The 24,260-nt window shown below is 57.8% G+C and overlaps 2 protein-coding genes across 12 annotated transcripts in view; one reads left to right on the forward strand and one right to left on the reverse strand.

The window, feature by feature from the left end:
- The first annotated feature begins 1,217 nt into the window (after positions 1 to 1,217).
- Positions 1,218 to 23,809, forward strand: TELO2 (telomere maintenance 2). 6 transcript variants are annotated; one of them, XR_009535389.1, is made up of 25 exons: positions 1,245 to 1,541; positions 2,050 to 2,385; positions 2,899 to 3,176; positions 5,101 to 5,215; positions 5,388 to 5,558; positions 6,925 to 7,027; positions 7,200 to 7,268; positions 7,453 to 7,594; positions 7,684 to 7,820; positions 8,318 to 8,397; positions 8,618 to 8,719; positions 8,937 to 9,025; positions 9,118 to 9,209; positions 9,406 to 9,522; positions 9,633 to 9,704; positions 10,898 to 11,062; positions 11,511 to 11,602; positions 12,200 to 12,299; positions 12,477 to 12,541; positions 12,759 to 12,874; positions 13,679 to 14,990; positions 20,333 to 20,495; positions 20,584 to 20,667; positions 21,041 to 21,094; positions 21,306 to 23,809. XR_009535389.1 is itself a non-coding variant. In XM_060123432.1 (21 exons), the coding sequence occupies exons 2-21, from the start codon at positions 2,051 to 2,053 to the stop codon at positions 13,783 to 13,785; spliced, it is 2,547 nt and encodes an 848-aa protein (XP_059979415.1). In that variant the 5' UTR covers positions 1,218 to 1,361; position 2,050; the 3' UTR covers positions 13,786 to 14,127. The 6 variants fall into 6 exon arrangements, 4 of the variants coding, with proteins under 4 accessions (XP_059979415.1, XP_059979418.1, XP_059979416.1 ...); XR_009535390.1 differs by lacking the exon at positions 21,041 to 21,094; XM_060123432.1 differs by lacking the exons at positions 20,333 to 20,495; positions 20,584 to 20,667; positions 21,041 to 21,094; positions 21,306 to 23,809 and having other exon boundaries at positions 1,218 to 1,361; positions 13,679 to 14,127.
- IFT140 (intraflagellar transport 140) overlaps positions 14,225 to 24,260 on the reverse strand; it is a 70,394-nt gene continuing 60,358 nt past the window's right edge. For all 6 annotated transcript variants that reach the window (XM_060123428.1, XM_060123429.1, XM_060123426.1 and 3 more), the window contains 5 exons: positions 22,116 to 22,322; positions 21,717 to 21,929; positions 21,479 to 21,645; positions 20,021 to 20,162; positions 14,225 to 15,002 (listed from right to left, as the gene is read on the reverse strand). In XM_060123428.1, the coding sequence (XP_059979411.1) occupies positions 14,796 to 15,002; positions 20,021 to 20,162; positions 21,479 to 21,645; positions 21,717 to 21,929; positions 22,116 to 22,322 (936 nt within the window). In that variant the 3' untranslated portion in view covers positions 14,225 to 14,795. The remainder of the gene's footprint in view (positions 15,003 to 20,020; positions 20,163 to 21,478; positions 21,646 to 21,716; positions 21,930 to 22,115; positions 22,323 to 24,260) is intronic.

Here is a 24,260-nt window from a genome sequence, read left to right on the forward strand (position 1 = left end):
CAGCAAGGCATCATCCTCCGCTCCTCGCTCACTCGCACCCACGTCCAACCCATCCGGTCCAGCCCAGGTCAGCTCCTTCTCACCACCTGGCCCACCCTTGTCCACGCACCGGACGCCCTGCGGGGCTTTCTGCATCCGCGGTTGCCCCCTACCGTCCATTTTTCTAACTGCACCCAGGATGGAGCTTTTAAAAGGAGACCGCTCTTGGTCACTCATTTTCTTACTCTCCCTAATTTTTCTTACCATTATCTGCCATCTGATGTATTGTACGTGTACTTTATTTGCCCTCTTGACGTGTGAACAGGAACTTTGCTTCATTCTGTGCCCTGGAAGAGTGCTTGCTGCCTCAGCAGGCAATTAGTTAATGTATGTTGAATGAATAAATGTTTTCCATGTCACCTCAACGGCCTTCTGGGCTGAAATAGTACCTCTTTGAGAAGTCTTCCCAGATCGCTCCCCAAGGTCGCCATAGGACGTTCTGCCAAGACTGAAGGTCCTATATCTACGCTGTGCATTGTGTCAGGTGGCTAACGAGCCCTTGACACGTGGACAGTGCAACCAAGGAACTGACCCGGTGGCTGATGGCTACCGTGCTGAACGGTGAAGCACCTGTCCCAGGACATCAATCAATACCCGAAATCACCCCAGTTGCGACTTCTTCCTAGTCTGTGGCCCGTTTCCCTGCAAAGGTCGTGGCCTGCGGAGAGCGGGCCATACCTCTGGGCGGGCGGCGAGGCCGCACACGCGTTTGGTGCCCAGTAGGAGTTTGTGGAGGCACGCACGTGTGAGCTCAGGAGAGATTGGGGCTCGCGAGCGGGGGAAGGGCGGGAGGAGGTCACTCCGGGAAGACCGACGCGGAGGCTGAGGGAAGGCAGGCGGGCGCAGAAGTGCTGGACTCCAAGCCACCTGCCGCGCAGCCCAAAGCACACTGCCCCGCCCACCAGGAACCACGCCCACTAGGGCCCCGCCCCCATTGCCCCGCCCCAGCGCAGGCGCAGATACAGCCGCCTGTCCCGCGCGTTTTCCGGCTCGCAGGTTCGCCGCAGATTCGTCAACAGCTGCCCCTAGTACCGGCGCCACAGGCTCAAAAAATTCAGCACCAGCTCTACCAGGGTCCCGGGAACTTTTGCTCTGCGGCCGCGTGAGCTGGACCGCGAACCGAGCGCAGAGCTGGGCCGCGGGGGCTGTGACGAATCGGCGACGGGTTGGTATTGGCGGAGTGAGCGGGACGCAGCGCGCCGTGGCGACTCTGCGGACCCGGCGGGTGCGCGCTTCCCTGTGACCGCTGCCCGTCCGGAGGTCCCCGCCCGCCCCGACACCCCATCCTGTCCCCCGAGGACCGCTGCCCGCCGCGCCACTGGGTGGGCTCCGGGCGCACGCTGGGGAGTGGGCGCGGGGCCGGGCGATCGCTAGCCGGTCTCCACACCTCGAGAAGGAGCGCGCGTGGACCGGGCTGGGCGAGGAGGCCCAGGCCAGTGGGGACACTTCTTGGGCCCCTAGTGCATCCCGACCTAGTGGCTGGGTGCACTGGTGACAGACAGGTGTCTACTTAATGGCGCTCGTGCTGCAGGGGCGCCCGACCCGAAGTAAATGCAACCTGCAGATGGTTTTGGTTTCTGGGAAGGAAGGGAGCTTGGCAAGGTGAACCACAGGTGGATACGTCAGGGAGTTAGAAGTGCTGATGGGTCTCCCAACCTCAGCTCCCTTGACATTTGGGTTTGGATACTCCTGTTTTGGGGGCTGTCCTGCGTAATGGGGTATATGGGATGTTTACCAGCATCCCTGGCCTCAGCCACCCATTAGAGGCAGAGTAGCACCTCCGGTTGTGACATCTAAGGTGTCTCCAGACATGGGTCCCTGGGGCGTGGTTGCCCTTCTGCAGAGGGCACCATGGAAGCCTTGGACCATGAAACCTTCCCTCCTCGAGGGCGGGAGAGCGGGCTTTCTGAGAATATGTGAAAAGTGCTTCCTTATCCGAGACTGAGTCCCACGTGGATGATGACAGCTCCCTGGACTTCCTTTCTCATGTGCCTTTCCTGTGAACTCCAGGATGGATCCTGAGGTCTCTGCCGTCCGGCTCACCGTCTGGGAGGCTGTTCACATCCTTTCATCTTCTGAGGATGGGGGCCGCATCTTCTGTACCCTGGGGTCCCTGAAGCGCTATCTTGGTGCAACGGAGAATCCAGCCCTCCCTGAGGAGCAGGAGGAGTTTGTCAGGATCCACTTTTCCACCTTTCTCAGATGTCTGGTCAGCAAGCTGAGCCCCGACTGGCTGGAGCTGCTGCCTGACGGCCAAATGGAGGAGCTGTGGGCCAGCTTCTTCCTGGAGGGCCCGGCTGACCAAGCCTTCCTGGTGCTGATGGAGTCCATCGAGGGTGCTGCCAGGTGAGCTGGGCTGGGTCTGATTATGGGGTTGCTTTAACACCTGAAGGATTTCGAACCAACGGGTTCTCCAAATTCTGTGAGAGTTTGGCATCCTGAAAGGTGAGAGAATAAAACCTGTGCACATCAGAGCACTGAACTAAAAGCGGGTTGCGTTAATCTCCTGCGATGGGAAGGCCCTAGCCCTCTGTCTTGCCATGTGGGCCAGGGGGCAGCAGGAGTGTTTGCATCCGGGCTTAGGTGGTCTAGGTAGGCAGTGGGCGTGGCCATCCTCCTGGGGCCCCTTAACTCTGTGGCCCCCAGCTCTGTGTGAGGCACCCCAGCAAACTCATTCCCTCAACATCAAGCCCACCACGGTCCTTGCGGGGAAGCTGTGTCATTGGGAAGCTGGATTTTCAGCAGTTGCTGTGGAAGTCAGTGGGTCAGGTGATTCCAAGGTGGGGAAGGTGCGTGGGGTTGGCAGGCTTTCATGCCCCTCCTAGGAAGCGAGGCTGTTTACACCTGCTCTTGGTTCAGCCCCAGCTTCTGTCTGATGAAGATGGCGCAACTGCTGGCCAGGTTCCTGAGCGTGGGCAGGATAGCCGCTGTGATGGAGGGGCAGTGTCGGCAGCAGGCAGGGCCAGCCTTCCCCCTGCTCCAGGAGACACTTCTCACCAAGGTGGTGGGCCTGCCCGATCGCCTGGGCAACCGTCTGCAGCGGGAGAACCTGGCCACATTCCTCCCTCAGAACTACTTCCCTCTGCTTGGCGAGGAAGTCCTGCGGGTGCTGCAGGTGGTCGTGGACTCTCTCCGAGGTGAGAGCCCCTCTTCTAACAGCCTCCTCGGGCCATCGTCCCCTCCCTCCCTCCCAGGGCTCCGGGGACTTTGCCATCTCTGGCAGTGCCATCATCCAATCAGACGTTATCACATGTCTGGGGCGGCAGCCACCCAGCCGTGAAGTTTCACCCACAGCTCTGCTGCCTGGGAGGTGGAGCTGACCCGTAAGCCCTGCAGTCCTTGGTTGGATGTCCAGGTGGGGCTGCTCACCGCCCGGCCCCTCACTCAGAATAAGGGAACGTCCACAGTCTGGAAACCAAAAAGCTCTTGCTGTGAGGAGGGTCCGTCCAAGGTGGCTGCCGGCTGCGGTGCCCATGGCCTTGTCATCGTGGGTGGAGGACCTCGGTGCTCTGGTGTCTGGTGGCGGTGCTGGGGGCCGACTCTGAGGGAGCTCTCTGTACCTGGGGGCCATGGGAGCAGCTTCCTGCCCACCCTCTCCACTAATCATGGTCTCTGGAGCATTAGGGACGTGGCTTCCCCACGTGTGTGTTCCAAGAGCCGAGAGAAGCCAGGGGCCATGGCGGCCTGAGTGGGGGTGGGCGTCAGGTGGTGAACAGCGGGCGGGCTGTCCGAGCCACTGCCCTTTCCCCCAGTGAGGCCCTGCCTTCCCTGCGGCCCTGGCCCCTGCACTGCCCCCACCCCGGCCCGAGTCCCTCATCTCGCCTGGATTCTTACCACAGTCTCCCACGTGCCCTCCTGTCTTGTCTGAGCTGAGCAACTGCATGATGCTGTTACCATGAGCCACACTCAGAACCTTCCAGCACCTCTGCTCCCGCCTCCTCCCAGCTCTGGACTGGCGGGCGTTCCTGTTTGGGATGCCCCATGCTCTGGCCTCAAGTGCCTCTTCTCAGGGCCGCCTTTCTGGTCACCCTGTTTAGTGTCGTAGCTGCTGGCTTGTCCTCTCCCTGGAACTGACCATCCTCTACGGTGCTCAGAGGGGCCCCGCCCTGTTGTCTGACTTCACCCTCCCCCCCCCCCCCCGAGTGAGCTGTGGGCTGGGGCTTGTGCGCACTGCCGACCCGGCGCTCAGAGTGGTGGCTGATGCAGGCCGGTGGTCCTCACGAGTGTTGAGAGAAATAGACCTAAGTATTGTGTCCTTGGGGCTGGAGTTGTGCCCACATCTCGCAGACTGTTCTGCCTTCGTGGACGCGGGTCGTGAGGGGTCGCCTGTCTGCCCACGGTTAACCGCACATGGCGAGTGGCTGCCTTGGGAGATGGCCAGGTGGCACTCGGCAGGGGGCCGCAGGGGTGAGGCCTGTGCTGCTCTGTGGGGCCCCCTTGTGTTTGCACACCCCTGCTCCCCCTGCTGTGTCCCTGAGCATTACTGTCTTGGGTGAGGGAACCACCCCGGGGGAGGTGTGCGCCTGCGTTTCTCCAGCCCAAGTGTACAAGCGGGGTTCCAGCTGGACCGCCCAGCCCCTGCTCTGGCTGGGAGGGGCGGCCTGCCTGGGTGTCCTGAATGCCTCCGGAGCAATGTCCCCTTCATCCTGTGAGTGGCTGCGTTGAATTCTGTCTTGGCAGGATCCCAAACGCCCATCTTTAGATCTCAGATACTGCGTTTGCATCATGCGCGGGGCCATCTGTCTCCTGGTCGGTCCAATCACCCCTGGCTCCTCTGGGGCTGCTGCCGCCACCCACCCTCTCCTTGTTCCTCCGTCCTCATTTCCTCCCTGTGGCGCTTAGAGCCCCTCCTCTTCACTGGACCCCTCTGGTGCTGCCGCCTCCTGGTGCCCCGCAGTGGTCCCTGCTTTGTAGGATCACTGTGAACATAATGCTTTTTAAATGATTATTTTCATTGGCTCTTTGAGTTGGAAACAATGCTGGTGCGGTTGGAATTAGACTGAACAAGTTGGCAGTTTTACAACGTGGGATCTGCCTGGAACAAGGTCTGTCTCTGCTCAGCCAGGTGCACGTTGATGGCCTTACCACCGTCTCCTTCCTGTCCCAGGTGGCCTGGACTGCTCCGTCTCCTTCCTGTCTCAGGTCCTGGGGAAAGCCTGCGTCCACGGGAGACAGAGTGAGTGTTCGTCGTGGGAGAAGCTGCGGCACGTCCCGGGAGGGGTGCGGGGAGTTGCTGAGGTCCCCTTGCCTGGGTCTGGCCCTGCTGGGCCCCTGGGTAGGGGCTTGGCTCTGTGACAGGTGGGCCTGTGGGCTGCAGACACTGGACGCCCCATGGCCCCTGGGCTCAGGGCCCCTGTGTGCTTCCCCTCAGAGGAGGTCCTGGGCGTGCTTGTGCCCCGGCTGACGGTGCTCACCCAGGGCAGCTGCCTCTGGCAGCGGGTCTGCTGGTGCCTGGTGGAGCGTGTGCCCGACTGGGCCATGGAGGCTGTGCTGAAGGGGTTCGTGGAGGCTGCCCCAGGGTAAGAAGTAAGGCATCCTTCCTGCTGCAAATGCTTCTCCCCCAGGAGGGCGGGCAGTGGGGATCCAAACGACTCCTGCCTATGTGGGGTCAACACTCACGGGACGTGGGCGGTGGCCCCTTTGTCTGGTGGCCGGTCATTTTGTAGTTTGGCTGTGCAAAAGCCCATCTCTCCCACTCCTGACGGCTGGGCTGGGCCCCCCAGTCCACACCTGGCTGGACCGAGACGGAGGCTGCAGCTTCTCTGCAGCCTGAGGGTCCCTGTTCTCAGAAACCCAAATTATGCAGGAGGGTGTGCGGGGAACACAGCTTCCTCCTACCTGGTGGCTGTGGTGACTTTCCTGTGTGCCCGTCCACCTCTGTGTCTGTGAGCAAGGGGGTCTGCGGGCCATGTTCCTGAAAGGGCAGTGCTGTGTCGCTTGGTTGTCATCGACGTTCCTTCAGACCATCTCCCGGCATGAAGGGCCTGTTTCTCTGCCAAAGACATTTCTTCTCTGTTTGACTTCACATTTCTTTGATCCTGGCTGAGGGTGTGTGTTTTGAAGGCATCACGAACCATCTGATCGAGTCTTTTACTCGCCTGTGTGAAGGCTCCTTGTGAGGGGGGGCCCCCACCTTAACACAGGCCTGGGTCTGTCCTGGCCGCACCACTGGTTTGGCTTCTCTGAGACGTCCTAACTGCCCTGTGAGCCCAGCATACCGTGGGTCACTGGGTAGGGCTCAGCCTTCTCTGTCACCGGGGCTGTCGTGCTGTCTGCCCCAGGGCTGTAGGTCACTTTGCCTGGGTCTTTCTCTTCAACTTTATCAGTTTTCTTGTTTTTTCTTTAACCTTCACGTCTTTGATTTGAGGGACGAGGAGGGGAACACAGCCTCACCTCCTTCCGTGCTGGCGTGAGCGTGTGTTGAGCTCTCACTCGCTAAAGGAAGCAGAGGTCTCAGTCTAGATTGGGATCTGCAGACTACGGCCTTTGGGTCGAATATGGCTTACTGTGTTTTTGTAAGTAAAGTTTTATCAGCAAACAGCCACACTCAGCCGTGTACCTACCTGCCGTCGCTGCTCTCAGCTACCGTGTCTCTACAGAGCCTGATGGCCTGTCAGCCTGGCCCTTCACAGAGAAAGCTGGCTGCCCTGGTCTAGGCAGAGCATTTCACCTGGACTGGTCGGGGCAGGCAAGGGATGTCCTCTTGTGTCCAGTCGCTGGGCTCCCTGGTTTCCACATTTACTGGGAGGAGGGAGAGTTAGGACTGACTCAGGGCTGAAGCACCTGCGCGGCTCCCTGGTGGTTAGCGCGGAGCCCGGGGGTCCAGTGCGGATCCATGGGATTCGGAGTTGTGCTTCTCTCTCTCCCCACCGCTATGCCTCGCAGGCCTGAAGTCCTCTCACGGCTGCTGGGGAATGTGGTGACAAAGAGTAAGAAGGCCCAGTTTGTAATGACCCGGAAGCTGCTATTCCTACAGTACAGCTGCACGGTGAGGGTGCCGGCCGGGGGGTGGTAGCTGCGGCAGGCGGGGCTGGAGCAGTGCTCGGCTGCCCGGACATGTCGCTGTCCTTCAGCCCAGACTCGTCCCGCCCCTGGGCTCCCCGGGCCGGGCGGGTGGTGTCTGCCTGGCAGACGGTAAGAGGACGCCGGCTCTGTCGCAGATGCCCATGCTGCAGAGCCTGCTGGGCTACCTGGCCATGGACAGCCAGCGGCGTTCACTCCTCATGCAGGTAAGCGCTGCCTGTGCAGGTAAGGGATCCTCAGTCCCTGCGGGAGAGCATTCCTGCCTGGGGTGGAGGGCGCTGGCTGGAGCCTCTCTGGGGCTGTGGGGACATGGGCACCAAGGCCCACGAGGTTCCGGGATGCGTTGGGGAGGCGGGGGCTGTCTGCCAGGCCGAGCCTACCACCCACCAGGCGCTGAAGGAGCTCCTGGAGACGTGGGGCAGCAGCAGTGCCATCCGCCATGTGCCCCTGGTGCAGCAGCGCTACGTCAGCAAGGCCATCCTCATCTGCCTGGCGCACCTGGGGGAGGCAGAGCTCCGGGACAGCCGGGATGGTGAGCACGCAGTGGGTGCCCCATCCCCACTGCCCCCGCCGGAGCCCCATCCTCCCCCCAGCTCAGCCCATGCGCATCGGTGCTTTCAGAGTTGTTGGCCAGCCTGATGGAGGGAGTGAAGAGCCGCCTGGACAGCAGCCTACCCCCTGTGCGCCGCTTGGGCATGATCGTGGCTGAGGTGGCCAGCGCCCGGATCCACCCCGAGGGGCCTCCCCTGAAGTTCCAGGTGAGCAAAGGCTGCGCCTGCCATGCTCTCCCTGAGCTGCCGACACTCCTGCCCCAATGTCACCCTGCCTGCCTGTGTCCAGGACCACAGAGATCTGTGCTTGGTGTCAAGTTGGCCCTGGTGGCCCTGCTGAGGCCGCGGCTGGGCGGGGAGTGGAGGCGCAGCCCCTCAGCTGGTGCCTGAGCACGTGTCCCCAGGTGGATTCTCTAGACGGGACTCTCAGGCCTCCCCTCCATCTGCCGAGCTCTCTGGGATGTCCTTGGAGACGGTGCCACATCTGCTCTGTGTCTGGGGGATTCCCAGGCCCTCCAGCCTTCAGCCCCCCAAGTGCCACCCTCTGCAGAGGGGGAAACCTGGACAGTTGCTCTTGAAAGACCGTTGGCTGCCAGAGGCCAGAAGCGCAGACTGCGGGCTGTGATGGGAGGGCCTCGCAGGGGCCCAGCTGTACCACTCCCACTGCTCCCGTCCCAGCCAACTCCAGCACATCTGCGTTGCAGTATGAAGAGGATGAGCTGACCCGCGAGATGCTGGCTTTGGCCATGCCCCGGCCCGCGGCTGACGGCCCCTCAGAGGCGGGGTGAGGGTCTCTGTGCCCCGATCCCTGGTCCCCACCTGGAGCTCTGGGCATGGTGGGCCAGGTGGGGTGGCTGCTGCACACCTGTTACTCCTGTCCTGCTATCGCTGAGGCAGAAGCTAAGATGAGGGCGGGGGCGGTGAGAGCGCTTCCTCGGGAAGCATGGGTTCTGGGATGAGAGACTTGTGGGGCACCCCTGAGGGATCCTTCTCTGTCCCCAAAGCCCGTCTTTCGCTCCGGTCAGTGGAGAGACTCCTGACAGAGAGACTGTGGACCGCAGTGGACCCCAGGCTGGGCCTGAGGGCTCCGACTCCGAGCTGGACAGGTGGGGGCAGCCCCACGGGGGAGAGTGCGAGGGTCCTGGCGGGGCCCACCTCAGGGTGTGGGCCCTGCGGCGCCGGTTCCCTCTGCCTCACGAGTCCTCCTCCCACCTGGAAATCAGCCCACGGGGCTCTCAGCCCAGCAGCCATTCCCAAAGCTTCAGGGACTGGGGGTGAGTCCTGGGTGACAGGCAGGTCTGCGTGTCTGTTCTTCTTCCTCAGCGATGATGAGTTTGTCCCCTACGACATGTCGGTAGACAGGGAGCAGAGAAGCAGCAAGGCGCCCTCGTATGTGCGGGGCTGCTTGGAAGGTACGCCCCCGCCCCTGCCCCGGGTCCCCCGCATGCTGCCCACCCTGCCCGCCGGCTCCGCCTCACTCAGGCACCATGTGGATTCTGGGCAGCTCTGACTGGGTCCGAGGACTGGGAACGCTGGGAGGCGGCCCTGTGGGCCCTCGAGGGGCTGATCTTCAGGAGCCCGGCTGCCACTCAGGAGGTGAGCGCATGAGGGCTGGGCTGTCAGGGTCGCAGGAGGTGGGTGATGGCTTGGCAAGGGCATGTGTCTTCAGGGAGCCCCATGTGGCCCACATGGGCCTTGGCAGCGGGGCCTCTGCTGGGGTGGGGGGCGGGGGGCACAGCCCAGGCTCCTCAAGACAGGCCCCTTCTGTCGAGCACCCTAACCCTGTGCGCAGGTGAGCGTGGAGCTGGCCAAGGTGCTGCTGCACCTGGAGGAGAAGACAGCCGTGGCGGGGTTCGAGGGGCTGCGCCAGAGGGCCCTGGTGGCCCTCACAGTCACAGACCCGGCTCGGGTGAGTCCCCGCGGCTGAGTGGAGCCCGGGTTGTGCCCCCAGCAGGGGCTGTGCTGGGACCCTGTCTCCGGGATTGTGGTCCTCAGAGGCCTCTCGTCCGCCCGGCCTAGGTGGCGGAGTACCTGACCGCACAGTTCTACGCCCTCAACTACAGCCTCCGGCAGCGCATGGACATTCTGGATGTAAGTGCCTGGGCCTCTGTCCCACTCATCAGGGCTGGACTGGCAGGCCTGGTGCAAAGCCTCTGGAGGGGGAGCAAGCATTTGCCAGAATCTATAGGGATGGGACCACAGGCCGCCCCAAGCCCCTTGTTGCCAGACCTGAGAGGCTGGGACCAGCGTCTGTCTGATGTTTTCTTGACAGAGCATGGGCTTCAGGGGCTGCATTCTTTGTTTTAGATAACAGCGTTACTGAGGTATGACACACACACCGTAAAATTCAGTCTTAAAATAAGCAGAACGTGGTGGGTTCATACAGTGGAACATTACTTGGTCTTAAAAAGGAACGAAATTCTGACACCGTGCTCAGGGAAATAAGCCAGACTCAAAAGGACAAATAGCGTACGATTCCACTTACGTGAGGTCCCTGCAGCCATCAGATTCACAGGAAGAGAGCAGATGGTGGGTGCCAGGGGCTGAGGGAGGGGTGGGGAGTCAGGGTTTAATGGGACAGAGGTTCAGTTTGGGAGGATGAGAAGGTTCTGGAGGTGCTGGTGCTGACGGCGGCACCATGAGTTTACCTGGTGCCGCTGAGCCGCGCTGAACAACGATTACCATGGTGAACGATACACCACGTGTGTTCGTCACAGTGACACAGAGACTAAGACAAAGCTGAAAAAAAGTTCAGCGTTTCTGTGTTTACAGTTCAGGGGCGTTTGGTACTTTCCCGACGTCATGTGACCATCACGTCCACCTGCTTTCAGGACGTCCCATGTCACCCTCAAAAGAACCCAAGACGCTCCCTCCCCACCCCCAGCCCTGCAGTCAGTCTGCTCTGTCTGTGCATCTGCTTGTCCTGGGTGCTTCCTAAAAACGAGGTTGCACGTGTGGCCTCCGGGTCCGGCTCCGTTCACATATGGCCTGGGCTGGGGTTCCTTCCCTTATCCTGAGAGGTGGGGGTGGCGGGATTGGATGGGCTTCGGGAGAAGTGACCAAAGGTTTCAGGCTCGTCAGCAGGGAGCACGCCCACCTCCTTTCTGTCACCCGACAAAGTGAAGCGAGCCTAAGGGACTCTAACTGACTAGCATGGGGTTCCCAGAACCTCCCCCCTGAGGACTGCTGGGGCCTTCGAGGGCACCCGATTCACCTTGAAATTTGGAAGATGTCATCCTTCCCCAGTGGGATGGCGGCTACCCCGGGTGTCTCCTCTCTTCTAGGTCCTGACTCTGGCTGCCCAGGAGCTGTCTCGGCCGGGGCGCCTTGGGAAGGCTCCCCAGCGGGGCTCCCCAGACCCTGGCTCCCAGCCTGGTGGTGCTGTGGTCCCGGCCTGGCGGGCGGTGGTGGAGGAGCGCGTCAGACGTAAGACCCGGCGGTTTTCCAAGGTCAGCCAGGCCCTGGGGTGGCCTCTTGGGTGGGACCTCTGCCCCGAGGGGACAGTGACCACAGTGTCCTGTGAAGGGAGGGTTTTTGGTACAAACTGAGTGATATGACACATGCTGTTAGGGCATCACACTGAAGTGACTTTAAAACGTGAATGCAGCGTTAAAACGTGTGAAAACAGCCCTGAGGGTTCTCTGTCGGCAACAACTGGCCTGGCGTGTGCTGGGTCATTGGGGTCCCTCTAGGCCGGGGCTGAATGTGCTCTCCTGGGACGTTGGGCCATGTCTGGAGACATTCTCAGTCATCACCGGGGGTGGGGGGTGGTGCCTGCTCCTCTGGTGCTCAGGACCACCCCTCCCACGTGTCCCCGAGTGTCCCTGGTGTGAGGTCTCCAGGCAAGGCTGTGCCCTGTGCCCTGCCTGGCGCCTGGTGAGCACGTGTGTTTGGCAGGGCTCTGCGGGGCGGGCATCAGCCGTTGGCCCCAACGAATTCAACTCGGTGGCTGGCTACTTCTTCTTCCCCCTCCTTCAACATTTTGACAGGTGAGAGAGTTTTCTGGAGGCCTGTGATTTGGGGAACAGGAGCCCTGGCATCTGTGGGTGGGAGGGTCCCTAGGGTGGGGGCTAAGGTGGGATTTGGGTTCAGGGGGGTCAGGAACTCGGCTGTGATTGTTTGTAGCTTAAATCAAGTGACGTGAGGGCATTAGGCGTCAGGGTGTCCGTTATCTCCGGATGCTGGGTTCATGGTGGGGCCGGGGCCAGAGCCTCACCCTGGTGCCTCGACCCGGCGTGCCCCGTGCGCATCCTTGTCCTGCCTCAGCCCGAGCGGGGTGCAGATATCCCCCAGCCATCGCCACGTGGGTGCAAGGCTCTGTGGACAGAGGGAAGGGCCTGGAGCCCTTTGCTGCAGAGGCCCTGCAGGCAGCGGTCCTGCTTCCTGATCCAGGCCCGGGCTTGACCAGGTGGCCTTGCAAAGTGACGGGGAGTCTGTCCAACACCTTCTTGTGGCTCTGGGCGCCATGTGGGGACAGGCAGTGAGGAGGGGCGTCCAGGGGCTTGGGGTGCCCTTGGTGGCCCACGAGGTTGGGGAGCCGGCCCCGAGTGCCTGGCCTGCACCATTCACTGGGTTCTGTGTTGTAGGCCTCTAGTGACTTTCGACCTTTTGGGAGATGACCAGTTGGTTCTTGGGAGACTGGCCCACACCTTAGGGGCCCTGATGTACCTGGCTGTGAACACCACGGTGAGCTGGGACCCCGTTCCTCTGGCATCTGATGGCTCACCTCCTGTGGGGTCTGCGCCATGTTCTGTCCCCCTGTGGGCCTTGCCTTGGGACAGGAGTGTTTGGACCCGAGGATGGGGTCTGAGGCGGGGACTGCTGTGTGCCAGGACCCCTGCCTACTGGCTTCTGCTGTTTCAGGTGGCTGTGCCCATGGGCAAGGCCCTGCTGGAGTTCGTGTGGGCCCTTCGTTTCCACGGTGATGCGTGAGTAGCTACAGGGCTGAGGGGAGTCGGGTGAGGTGAGGGTCCTGAATCCTGCCGGAAAGTGGACAGTGGGAGGTGGGTGGCGGCTTCCGGGGTGGCTGAGAGGCAGCCTGGCTGGGCGCTCCTGCAGCAGGAAGGGCCGGCAGGGCTTCCCTGGCGTGGGTGGAGGGCGCCAGGCTGCGGCTCCTCACGGCTCAGGCTCCTGCCTTCTCCGCAGCTATGTGCGCCAGGGCTTGCTGTCTGCTGTCTCCGCCGTCCTCCTCAGCGTTCCGGCTGAGCGGCTGCTGGCAGACCTGCTGGACGAGCTGCTGGAGGCCCGGTCCTGGCTGGGAGGTGAGTGCTAGGCCGGGGTCACCGTGGCCAGGCGGCGGGAGGCTGGTGCAGCCTGGAGGGGCCGGGAGGCCGTCAGCTCGTGGGTAGCATGGCCCAGTCCCCAGCCCAGCATGAGTGTCATGTGGCTCCCGTTTGTGTGCTGAGTGTCCTCAGTGTGGGGGTGGGGACATGGCTGCTGTCGGGTCACTTTGACTTTGGGGAGTCCTGCAGGGAAGGCGCCCAGATGTGGGGGTGGCACCTGTATATGCTGGAAAGTTCCATCCTCAGCAGAGTTACAGTGGTGATTGGCATTTTGCCACATTTTCTCTGGCGGCCACCCCTTCCCCACACACGTGCTCTTTTTAAAAAGTCTCTGTGGCCAGTAGTACCCCCACCTGTGGGCACTTGAGCCATGGCCCTCAGAGCCACCGTGCCCGTGTCCACCCTCAGGGCTCGCGGCTCATCTGCATCCACACTGGCAGGCCCGGTGGTTCTGATGGCGGCCTTTCTCTCCCTTTCTGCCAACCCTGCCCGGCGAGGCAGCCCATGAGCCTCCTAGGCTCCTGCAGGCCAGCCCCCCCCACATGGGTGTCTGAGCACATCTGCATTCGGTGTGTTGGGATGGCTCGGGGCCTCGTGCTGTGGGTGCAGGTGCCTCCCCGGCCGGGCTCCTAGCCCCAGGTGCTAAGGAGCCCTTTGCCGGCGTCTGAGGAGATTCTGGTGCCACGCGGGGCTCATTCAGGAGGCCTCAAATGAGAGCAGCTGAAGAGGGCTGGCCCGCTCAGTGCTGTGACGCTGCCCATGCTTCCATTTCTCTCTTTGCAGACGTGGCCGAGAAGGACCCAGACAAGGACTGCAGGCTGCTGGCGGTGAAGGCACTACTGCTTCTGGAGAAGCTCCGAGATAAGCTCCTCCCGCTCTCCTCTCCTTAGCCCCCGACCCTCGGAAGGCACGTCCCACTGGAAGAGTGTGGGCTGGGGGCCAGCACGTGGGGCGGAGGTGCAGCTGGTACAGCCTGGCGTGTCTGCGGCTCAGCGAAGACTCTGCATCAGGGCCTCGGGTTCTGACCCCCACAGACTGGGACTGGGATGTGGCCTCTGAGGCTTGGGCTCCAGGATGGCTGCTCAGCCCGGTGCCTCCGTGCAGCCTGTAGACTGCAGAGCTGGGGCCACTGGGCCTGGGGGCTTCTTAGCAATGTGCCCCCACCCCTTCCTCACCGAAAAGGCCAGGGACTTTAAGAACAACAGAAAAGGAAGAATAAAAGAGGTACAGGAGCTCTTTATGGTTCTCACTCCTGCAGGGAGCCTGGTGCCCACACACGGCCCCCTGAAGGGGAGACATGGAAATGGGGGCAGGAAGGGGACACGGGCCTCTGAGAAAACAGACTTTATTTGGAGAATTTCGGCAGCTGGTGGGTGGAGCTGGGGATGGGAAAGCATGAGGCAGCCCCCCCGCCCCCATCATGTTGCTGTCCCTGATGGCCCCTTATGGTGGGAGCTGGTGACGGAAAGGGCATGGCCTAGATGGACAGAGCCTCCCGCTGCAGCCCAGTGCCAACCGTTGTCTCCCGGTGGTCAGGACGGGGTGTCCTGTGGGAACCAGTCAGATGTACTGCTGGGCAACCTGTGTGGGTGCCGGGGGGGGGGCGGGAATATGGGGACACCCTCAGTTTCTTAGGCTTTACACCCTGTACTTGGGGGAACGTCATGGGAAAAATGAACCAACTCCCTTGACTGCCAAGGGGCTAAAACAAAACCCTGCAGGGGTCAGGAACTCAGAAGGGGTGGCTTAGAGACCCTCCCCCTGATGCCCCTCGGAGGCTAGCGCATTTTCCCACAGCTCTGCCTACGGACTCAGACACAAAACTTTCACCAGGAACGTCAGGCTCCTGCTACTGATAATGACTGGCAAGTCCCAGAAGAGCCTGGGCAGCGGCAGGCCCTCAGGGGCCATTCTCCACCTCCTCCATCACCTCCTCGTCCATCTCCTTGTGATCCTCCATGTTGTTGTGGCGCATCTGCTCCGGCATGGTGCACATCAGAGGGATGCCCAGGCCCTGGTGCACGGCGTCCACAGTGCGCTGGCTCACGTAGTACGACACGTTGGCGGAGGGCACTCTCTTCCGCATCTCCTCCAGGTACTTGTAGGCCTGGGTCACACACAACAGCCGTGACCGGTCAGCGCACAGTGGGAACAAGGGGCCCAGCCCGGGGGCAGAGTGAATAGGGGAGGGACACCTTTGGTAAAGGGGCTCGGGTGGCCTCCCGGCCTTCCCAAGCGTTGGTGGCATCTGCGGACAGCGAGGCTCAGGCTCCGGTGGTCAGTGCTGTGAGCTCCCCCAGGGAGTCCCATGGGCAGCCTGTTACCAGGACCCTGTGTGTCTGAGGACCACGTCCCAGAGGGTCCGCCCACCCTGGATACACACAGGGAGACCTCGAGGAAAGGATGGATTCATGTCTCCCGTTTGTTTCATTCACTCTGGGGTGTGTGCTTGTTGGGCCAGAGGGCTGGCAGCAACATACAAATGGTTTGTCTTGTGTATTTTGACCAGGCCTCCAATTTACCCCAGTTAATTGGCCTGTGGTTAGTGAGTCTCATGTGTGCGTGGTCCTTGGCCCGGGGCTGGTGAACTATGGGATTGTCAGTGGTTTTCCTGTAGGACTTCCTCTGGTCCTACCAGTGGGGATATGTGGGGGGGGGGGGCGGGCATTGGGGCCGCACAGCAGCTTGGGGTGGGGTCTGAGGCAGGACGGGTGTGCTTACACCTGCTTCACCTGCCTGCACCCACCCACACCTCCTTACACCTGCTCCACCTGCTCACCCACAGGGAGGGTCATGTGCAAGCACAAGGAGCTGGAACAGGGCCTCACGTGGCTTCTACGGGTACACTGAGTATCAATTCAGAATATGAACAAAATTTCCAGGAGCTTTTTGACTTTATGAGGAAATAATCACATCTTAGCATTTCTTAAAGATGATAAAATTTTAGACTGATCTTATTTCAGACAGATATAACTCTGATATAAACAATAAAGATCATAAAGATAAAATAAGGTGTTTGGAGGGATGGGGGATGCAGCGTGCAAGTGCCCAGGAGCCCTCCAACGATGGAAGGAGATACCCAGGCACCAGGGACGTCCCTCGGTGTCTGCTGAGGGCCAGCTGTGAGCCGTGCTGGGCACACAGGACACAGGTACAAGGGAGGACCAAGCCAGGCCACTGGGCGCTTCGGTGAGAAGCCCGGCCCAGCAAGGGTAGAGGGAGTTGGGCAGCCGTGGGGTTTGGGTTGGGGAGCCTACGCAGAGGGGAGGGGGTGGGAGTCGGCGGGGAAGCCAGAGAGAACACCTGGGGGCGAGGAACGACACAGCCAGGCGCACTGGGGGCAAGGGAAGCAGCATCTCCAGAAGGAGGGTCGACAGTCTGTCAGGATTGGACTCAGGATGGGGCCATGAGGACCGAGCGGGAGGGACGTCCCAGGGACGGGGAGACCCTGGAGCAGCAGTGGGGGCTTCTGTGTCCCCTGCCCACACCCGGGGAGGAAACTCATGCAGGCCTATCCTTTCTCAATTTATTTATAGATTTTTTAAAATTTAAAGTTACTAAATCCTACGGGCTTCAAACAAGGCTTGAGACAACAAAGAATTTGGTGAAATACTTGAAATGTGATTTTTCTGTTAATTTTGAGGATTCAGTGGTCTGAGCATCTCTGCAGTCCACTTTTGTTTTATTCTCCAAAAAAGAGGGAACCTGTTGGGATTCACTTTAGAGCTGTTTCCCCAACAACAAAAGGGGTCGGTGAGTGGAAGTGGCAGGGCCGGGAGGATGTGAGCAAGTTGGCTGGGAAGTCTGAGTTCATGGTGCTGACCCCCCAGACCTGGGCCACGGACGCTTGGCTTTCCTGGGAATCTGGGAACTGAGCCCCGTGAGGCCAGCCTGGCCCACTGGCAACGCTTCTGAATGAGTTGTCAATCCTGGGTTTGCCAGCACTTGGGAAAGGAAAGCGGGGGTCCCTCGGGGTCACTGCAGCTTCACCAGGAACTACCTGCGAGGGACAGGCCGTGGGCAGAGCACGTGGACTATAGCACAGTCTGTGTGCTGTCCTTTAAAACATGAAGGGAAAATGCAGCCAGGTGGGGTTCTGCTGCTGGTTTCAGAGGACGAAGACCGAAAAGAACAAGGACAGAGGCTTCTGGTGAGGGCAGGGTAACTCACATTAGACCAGTCCCCCTCCCAAACGACAAGGACAAACTGGGCAAAATGCAAAAGGCTCTGGAGAACAACCGTGGGCAGGTGGGCAGGGGGAGCCGACACTTGGGTGAGTTTTCTGCTTGTTGTAACTTCTGCCTCGGGGAGGCCCAGTCAGGGCCACTGGGGGAAGTAAAAGGCACAAAGAAACTGGCCAAAAGAACCAGAATCAGAACTGCATCCACCACAGCAGCTGGCATGTGAGGAAATGGTGAAGACAGTCGTGGAGCAGACAGATTCTGAGTGTGGGCTCTGCCCTGACCTCTGCTTGACCCTGACTCTGCATGTGGTGGGGACCAGCCACACGCCAAGGAGCCTGAGCAAAGCCACGTACTGAGCAGAGAGCCCCGCTGCCCACCACGGTGGAGGGGCTTACACTCTGAGCTCAACAAAGATGGCTGCCTAAGGAAAGCAGGACAGAAAGAAGACATAGCAGAAGCCAGGGTCTCTACAATGTGTTATCCACGATGTCCGGGATACAAAAAACTGCTGGACATAAAAAGAAACAGGAAAACCTGACCTATACTCAAGAGAAAAGACAAATAATGGAGACCAACTCAACATGTCCAGATGTTTGAATTAGTGGCACAGACTTTGGAGCAGCAATTACAACTATGCTCAGGAGTATAAAGTGTTCATTCTTAATGAATTAACAAATAGGAAATTTTAGCAGAAAACTAAAAAAAAAGAACTAAGTGTAAATTCTAGAACAGAAAAATACAAAATCTAAAATGAAAAATCTGCTGGACAGGTTAACAGCGGATTGAAGATAGCCAGAGAGAGTCAGTATATTTGAAGAGTTATGTTACCTAATTCAAGTAATAGGAAGAAAAGATTAATAACAATGAACATCAATTACAAATGTGTATCCACTTAATATGAAAAGGCCTAACACTTAACTGGAGACCCAGAAAGAGAGAATAAGGCAGAAAAAAAATATTTGAAGGAAAAATAATTACAGATTTCCCAAATACAGTCACAAAAGGATCAAATTTGTTTCCAAGTAACTTACCCTTATCCCAGGAGAAAACTCAACAATATTGAAAAGAACACACACACAGACTCCAGCACTTGACAACCTAAAACATTTACAGTGTCTGGAATCCAATAAATAATTGCAGACCTGCGAAGCAGGAAAATATGAACCATAACAAAGAGAAGAATCGACCAATAGGGACAACCGGAATTGACATGGAGCCGAGGACTTTACAGTAGTAAATATTTCACGTGCTCAGTAAGGCAGAGGAAAAAGTAGCAGAATAAAGAGACACAGGAGACGGAGGGAGGAGAGCCGGTTCAGACCCACTGGAGGTGAAACTACGGAAGGAGCAATACCAGAGCGGACTCTGCAGAAGGAAGACAGTCAACTTGCAGCAACAGCAAAGCAACCGCCCCAAATGAAAATAGGAAAAATTCTGGGAAAAAGAATCAGTTGAGCCAGGGGCCAATATATACAAGTGGCTGGAGTCCAGAAGGAGGGGGAGGGCAAGGGATGAAAGGGAACTCCCTACAGACGGGGAGAAAACACGGCAGCTCGCACATCTGATGCAGACAACGTCCAGGCCACACTCAATAAGAAGACAAACACCCAATGAAGCAAGGGGCAGTGTGAGCACTTGCAGGAGGGGACCTGAGCAGGGGCTTGCCACCAGCCACGCAGACAGGGTGTGTTACAACCACAGTGAGACACCACCACACACCTACCTACATCGCAGCCACCACCAGCTGCGTGTCCACTCAATACTTGGACTTTCCTGATGAGATCGCTGCCAACAGGATTTCTTGTGTGTAATGAAATGTTTTGACATTTGCACAACCCAGTGAACCAGTATTTTCCAAACGACCACCATGATGTTACAAAATCATGTATGTGTAAAAGATGGAAGGTAGACCAACGGGTTTTAAGGTAACAAGTACAAAAAGCATGCTGACATGGTTTCAGATTGCTCATTGCAACTAACTTAGGAAACACCACTTGTGGAGTGTGGTGTGGTGTCTAAGACCCGCGAATACTTGACAGGGCTGCTACAAGGTCCTCCCCTTCTCACCTACACATTGGGGTGAAGCTGCGTTTTCATCACAGATTTCATATTTCAGTGAAAACTTATTTTACCACATTGAATGCAGAAGCAGACATGGAGAGTCTGGCTGTCCTGTATTACGTCAGACATTAAAGAGATTTGCAACAATGTAAAACAAAGTTACTTTTCTCACTAAATGTCTTTGTTTTGAAAAATAGTTATTTTAAATGAAAATGTTACTTATGTTACCATGTAGTGGGTTTTATTTTTAAGTAAATTAACAAATATTTTACAAATTTATTAGCTTATTTTCTAATACAGTAAATATTCGTAGATATAACCCACATAACGCTCTTAGGGTCCTCAATAACTTCCCCAGCGTAAAGGGGTCCCAAGACCAAAATGTTTGAGAACTGCTCTGTTAAACTGAATTATCAAAACCCTTCCACAAAGAAAGCTCCAGGACCAGTGGGTTCACTTACACATTCTATCCTACATTTAAGGAAGTGACACCCATCTTACATACACTCTCTCAACTCCAGGAGGTGGGCACCCCAAGTGTTATTAGCAAACTGAGGAGTGAAGGGACAGGAAAGGATGTCTGTGCCTGTCAAATGGCTCAGAAAATACCCATTTTATGTATAAAATAGAAAATTTAAAACATAGAATGAATACATAAATGTGGCAAAATGTTAAAAAAAATGAATCTGGTAAAGGGTTGGGTTCTATTATTCTTGTAACTTCTCAGTTTGAAATTATTTCAAAATAAGAAAGGCTGAAAAGTCAAAAAGAAAATCAAAACTTGGGGAGGTGCCTCCCCCACTGCGAGCTCTGCAGGGGGCTCTGCAGCCGGGATACCCCCATCACCCCGCAACCCCATCAGCCCCAGGTGCGGCCTCACCGTCTGCAGGTCCTCCATCTGCACGTGGCGCTCAACCAGGAAGCCGTATACGTCCCCGACGCGGACGGTGCTGTCCAGGTCCGGCTCCTCCAGGAGCAGCTTGCACTGCCTGACCGACTCCTTGGGGTCCTCGGTGTATGTCCTGCTGGGAGCAGGGACATTCTGAGCCCCAACCCAGGGCACGGCTACACGTCAGGGGTTAGGGCAGGCTCTCGGCCTGGAGGATGCAGCTTTTTTGTTTGTTTTTTGTTTTTGTTTTTTTGCGGTACGCGGGCCTCTCACTGTGGTGGCCTCTCCCATTGTGGAGCACAGGCTCCGGACGCACAGGCTCAGCGGCCATGGCTCACGGGCCCAGCTGCTCCGCGGCATGTGGGATCTTCCCGGACCGGGGCACGAACCTGTGTCCCCTGCATCGGCAGGCAGACTCTCAACCACTGCGCCACCAGGGAAGCCCAAGGATGCAGCTTTTGAGAAGGTAATTCCCGTGAACTAAATTAATTCTTTATTGAGTCAATTCATAAATTCACTAATTTGTTTTAACAAAACGTATTGACCGCTTGCAGGGCTGGTACTGGTGCTGCACTAGACTCTGGAGGGCACGGCCTGTCAATGCCAGTCCCGCTCAGGGAGCAGCCTGGGGCAGAGAGGTGAGGGCATGGAGGGGGTGCGTCACTGTGGGGAAGCGTCAGGGAGGGCAGCCCAGGCAAAGGCCAACGCAGTGACGCCCAGGGTCTCTGCAGTGCCTGGTGCGGTGCGTGCAGGCAGGGGTGGGACCAGGAGGCCCTGTGAGTCCCCCACAGGCTGGCCCTCTGGCCCCCGCATTCCCCTCCCTCTGTCCAAGCACCCTGCCCTGTGGCTGAGCCCCCTCCCTCCTGCAGCCCTGACGTTCCTGAAGCTACACATCTGAGTGGGGGAGCACCCTTCAAAGAGCCCCACTCCATAAACAGCATTCAAAATGTTTTTGGAAGTCTTTGGAAAGCCTCTTCTCAGATAAGCAAAGTGCTTTCATTGGTTTGGCAGGAGCTGAGCCCTGCTGTCCACACAGGGGTCTTGGAAGCACTGGACTAGCTGCCAGTAAGTAAAAACTAAGACCCCATACACATTTGGATTTGTGGCCTGTCCTAAAACAGGCGGCGTGCTGCCCGAGCCTCCACCCCACGGGCCCCCTCCCCAGAACCACCTGCTGGACCCCTGCACGCACCTGAGCAGGCCCTGGGCTCCCCTCAGACACAGCCTCTCCGGACACCAACCTGCCTCCCCCGACCACCACTTTCCTCCCTCAAAGGTCTCGGCTGTTTCTGGAACAACCTCCCAAGAGTCGGCCCGGTTCTGCAGGAACCAGAGGAGCCCCGACGTGCATAGAGCAATGGCACACCCTGCCCTTCCCGTCCAGCTGTCCAAGGAGTTCCTTAGAAGAATGTCCATTGGAAGTGCCATGCTGCCCCACGGCTGACGTACCTGCGGGCCTGCATGAAGCGCTTCACCAGTGCCATTTTGCTCTGCAGCTGCGCCAGCCTGGCCTCCTGGTCCAGTGGGCTCCTGGCCTTGGCCTTGGACAGGCACTTGTAGGCCTCAGTCAGTGCCCCGTGGGCCTTGTCGTAGTTCTGGTACTCGTCGATCTCTACCTGCAGGAGGAGGCGTCAGGACCCATGGGTCCTCCACCCACCCAGGGCCCCTGGAAGTGGGGGGTCGGTACCTGGGCACAGGCATCATAGAAGCCGGCCAGGAGGTCCAGGGCCCGGCCCTTGGTGTAGAAGCTGATGATGCTCTTCATGATCTCCGGGTCCTTCCGCCAGTCCAGGGACTGCAGGTAGTTGGCTGCCATGATGTAAATCTCCTTTTGCCTCGAGACGCCCGCAAAGAACACAATTTTCTCAGTGTCCCCAGACTTGAGCAGTGCTCTCATGGCCTGGACAGAGAAAGAGCCGGGCTGACCCCTTCCTGGCAAGGTGGACAGAGCTCCCGCCCGACGCTGCTCTGCAGCTGCTTGTCTTTAGGACAAGCGAGCTCTGGGCTGCAAAGTCTTGGCAGGCGCCCTCGGAACCCTGCCCAGAAGCTCATCCCACAGGGCACCCATGCGCCGGGCCGCACTCACCTTCAGCCTGTCCCCTGCCTGCGTGTACTTCTTGGTGGCCAGGTGGTAGTTGCCCTGGCGCATGCAGCAGCTGGCAATCTGCTCCAGCAGCTCACGCCGGGACTCTTCAGACAGCTCCTTGCAGTCCTTGGACACCGTCATCTTTTCAGCCATCTCCTCAGTGATGGTCAAGTTATGCTCCAGGCAGAGCTGCAGGGCTTCGTGATACTGGGAAGGGCCACAGAAACCAAGGGGCAGTCACCTGTGGCCTGGGGGAGAGCCACACCTCCCCGCCTCCTGGGGTGGGGGTGGGGGGAACAGTGCGGCCAGGTGGGGGCACGTGACCTTCTCTTGCTATTGATACTCTAGAGGCAACCAAGGAAACGTGCAGCCCAAAAGGAAGTTATATTCATTGTGGGAGAAAAGGAGACCAGAAACTAATTTCCTTCTATAATTCTTTTCAAGTTTTCAAAGTAAAGAGTTTAATTAATTTAATTAACTTTCCTTAAAAATTCAAGAAAAATTATATATTCTTCACTTAAGAACGTGTCTTGGGGGGCTTCCCTGGTGGCTCAGTGGTTAAGAATCTGCCTGCCGGGGCTTCCCTGGTGGCGCAGTGGTTGAGAGTCTGCCTGCCGATGCAGGGGGCATGGGTTCGTGCCCCGGTCCGGGAAGATCCCACATGCCGCGGAGCAGCTGGGCCCGTGAGCCATGGCCGCTGAGCCTACGCATCCGGAGCCTGTGCTCCGCAACGGGAGAGGCCACAACAGTGAGAGGCCTGTGTACCGCAAAAAAAAAAAAAAAAAAAAGAATCTGCCTGCCAATGCAGGGGACGTGGGATCGAGCCCTGGTCCGGGAAGATCCCACACGCCGTGGAGCAACTAAGCCCGTGCGCCACAACTACTGAGACCACGCGCTGCAACTACTGAAGCCCGAGCGCTCTAGAGCCCGCGAGCCACAACTACTGAAGCCCGCGCACCTAGGCCCATGCTCCTCAACAAAGACACCGCAATGAAAAGCCTGCGCACCGCAACGAAGAGTAGCCCCTGCTCGCCCAACTAGAGAAACACCGTGCGCAACAACGAAGACTCAACGCAGCCAAAAATAAAATAAATTAAAAAAAAAATAAAACAGCCCATTGTGGATTAATAAAAAAGAATGTGTCTTGGGAAGAAAAAGAACTATATCTTGGAGATGATTTGCCCTGCTGACGGCTGTGCTGGGAACCTGCAGGGCATCCTGCCCAGACTCAGAGGGTGGTCCTGCAGGTGTGGAGGTCCTTGTGCCTATGCCACTCACTCATGTATAAGTGTGTTGTTAGCATGACTGCTGACGATAGGAAGCACTGGACCAAGGAAGATGTGCTTGTCACCTGTGGCAGGCGCCACTGCCATGTTCCTACCCGCAGCCTGAGCACAACTGTTTCCCACTACAACCTGGCGGGTTTTCTAGCCTTTTTACTTTACTAGCCTAATTCACAAACAATGGCATCTCCTCACGTCTGATCTGTATTCCCCTGATATGAGTGAGGCTGTGTATCAGACATTCAGGAACCATCCAGATTTCCTTTTTTTAAAACAAACTGACCATATTCTTTGTCCTTCCTCTTGAGTTGTTGGTAGATTTCTTATTGGTTTATAGAAACTCTATACATATTAAGAAGATTGGCCTTTCGGGATATAGGTAGAATACATTTTTTCCCATTTTATTATTCATCTTTGCTTTGTTTATGCTGTGTTTTCCATGTGCTATTTTCAAATTTGTATTTGGTCAAATTGATCAGTCTTTCCCACTATGGCTGTTGGGTTTTGAGTTGTATTTAGAAAATGCCTTCCCTCCTTCAAGGTCATACGAGACACATATGGCTTCTGGTGGCACTGGGCCGCCTCCCTATGCACTTAGATCTCTGACCTGCCTGCAGTTTCCTCAGACGCAGCGGGTGAGAAGGGTTTAACTTCACTTTTCCCAAGTGGCCACCTGGCTGTGTCAACCCCATTCACCGAAGGGCTCATCCCCACTGTTGTGAGATGCTCCTTCACCACATGTAAATGTGCATCCGTATGTGGCTCTATTTCTGGATTTTCTAGTATTTCCTACTGATCTATAGGCCCGATCACGCACTAAACCCCAATTATTCTAGCACTGATATAGTTTATGATCTGGGAG

The sequence above is a fragment of the Lagenorhynchus albirostris genome, chromosome 15 (assembly GCF_949774975.1).
Source record: "Lagenorhynchus albirostris chromosome 15, mLagAlb1.1, whole genome shotgun sequence".
Taxonomy (NCBI): Eukaryota; Metazoa; Chordata; class Mammalia; order Artiodactyla; family Delphinidae; genus Lagenorhynchus; species Lagenorhynchus albirostris.

Excerpts from the sequence above, each read along its gene's own strand:
- TELO2 (XM_060123432.1), top strand. The coding sequence starts at position 2,051 with ATGGATCCTGAGGTCTCTGCCGTCCGGCTCACCGTCTGGGAGGCTGTT. Across the intron at positions 8,398-8,617 it reads GACGGCCCCTCAGAGGCGGG|CCCGTCTTTCGCTCCGGTCA; the intron begins GTGAGGGTCTCT and ends CTGTCCCCAAAG. Across the intron at positions 11,063-11,510 it reads AGACCCGGCGGTTTTCCAAG|GGCTCTGCGGGGCGGGCATC; the intron begins GTCAGCCAGGCC and ends TGTGTTTGGCAG.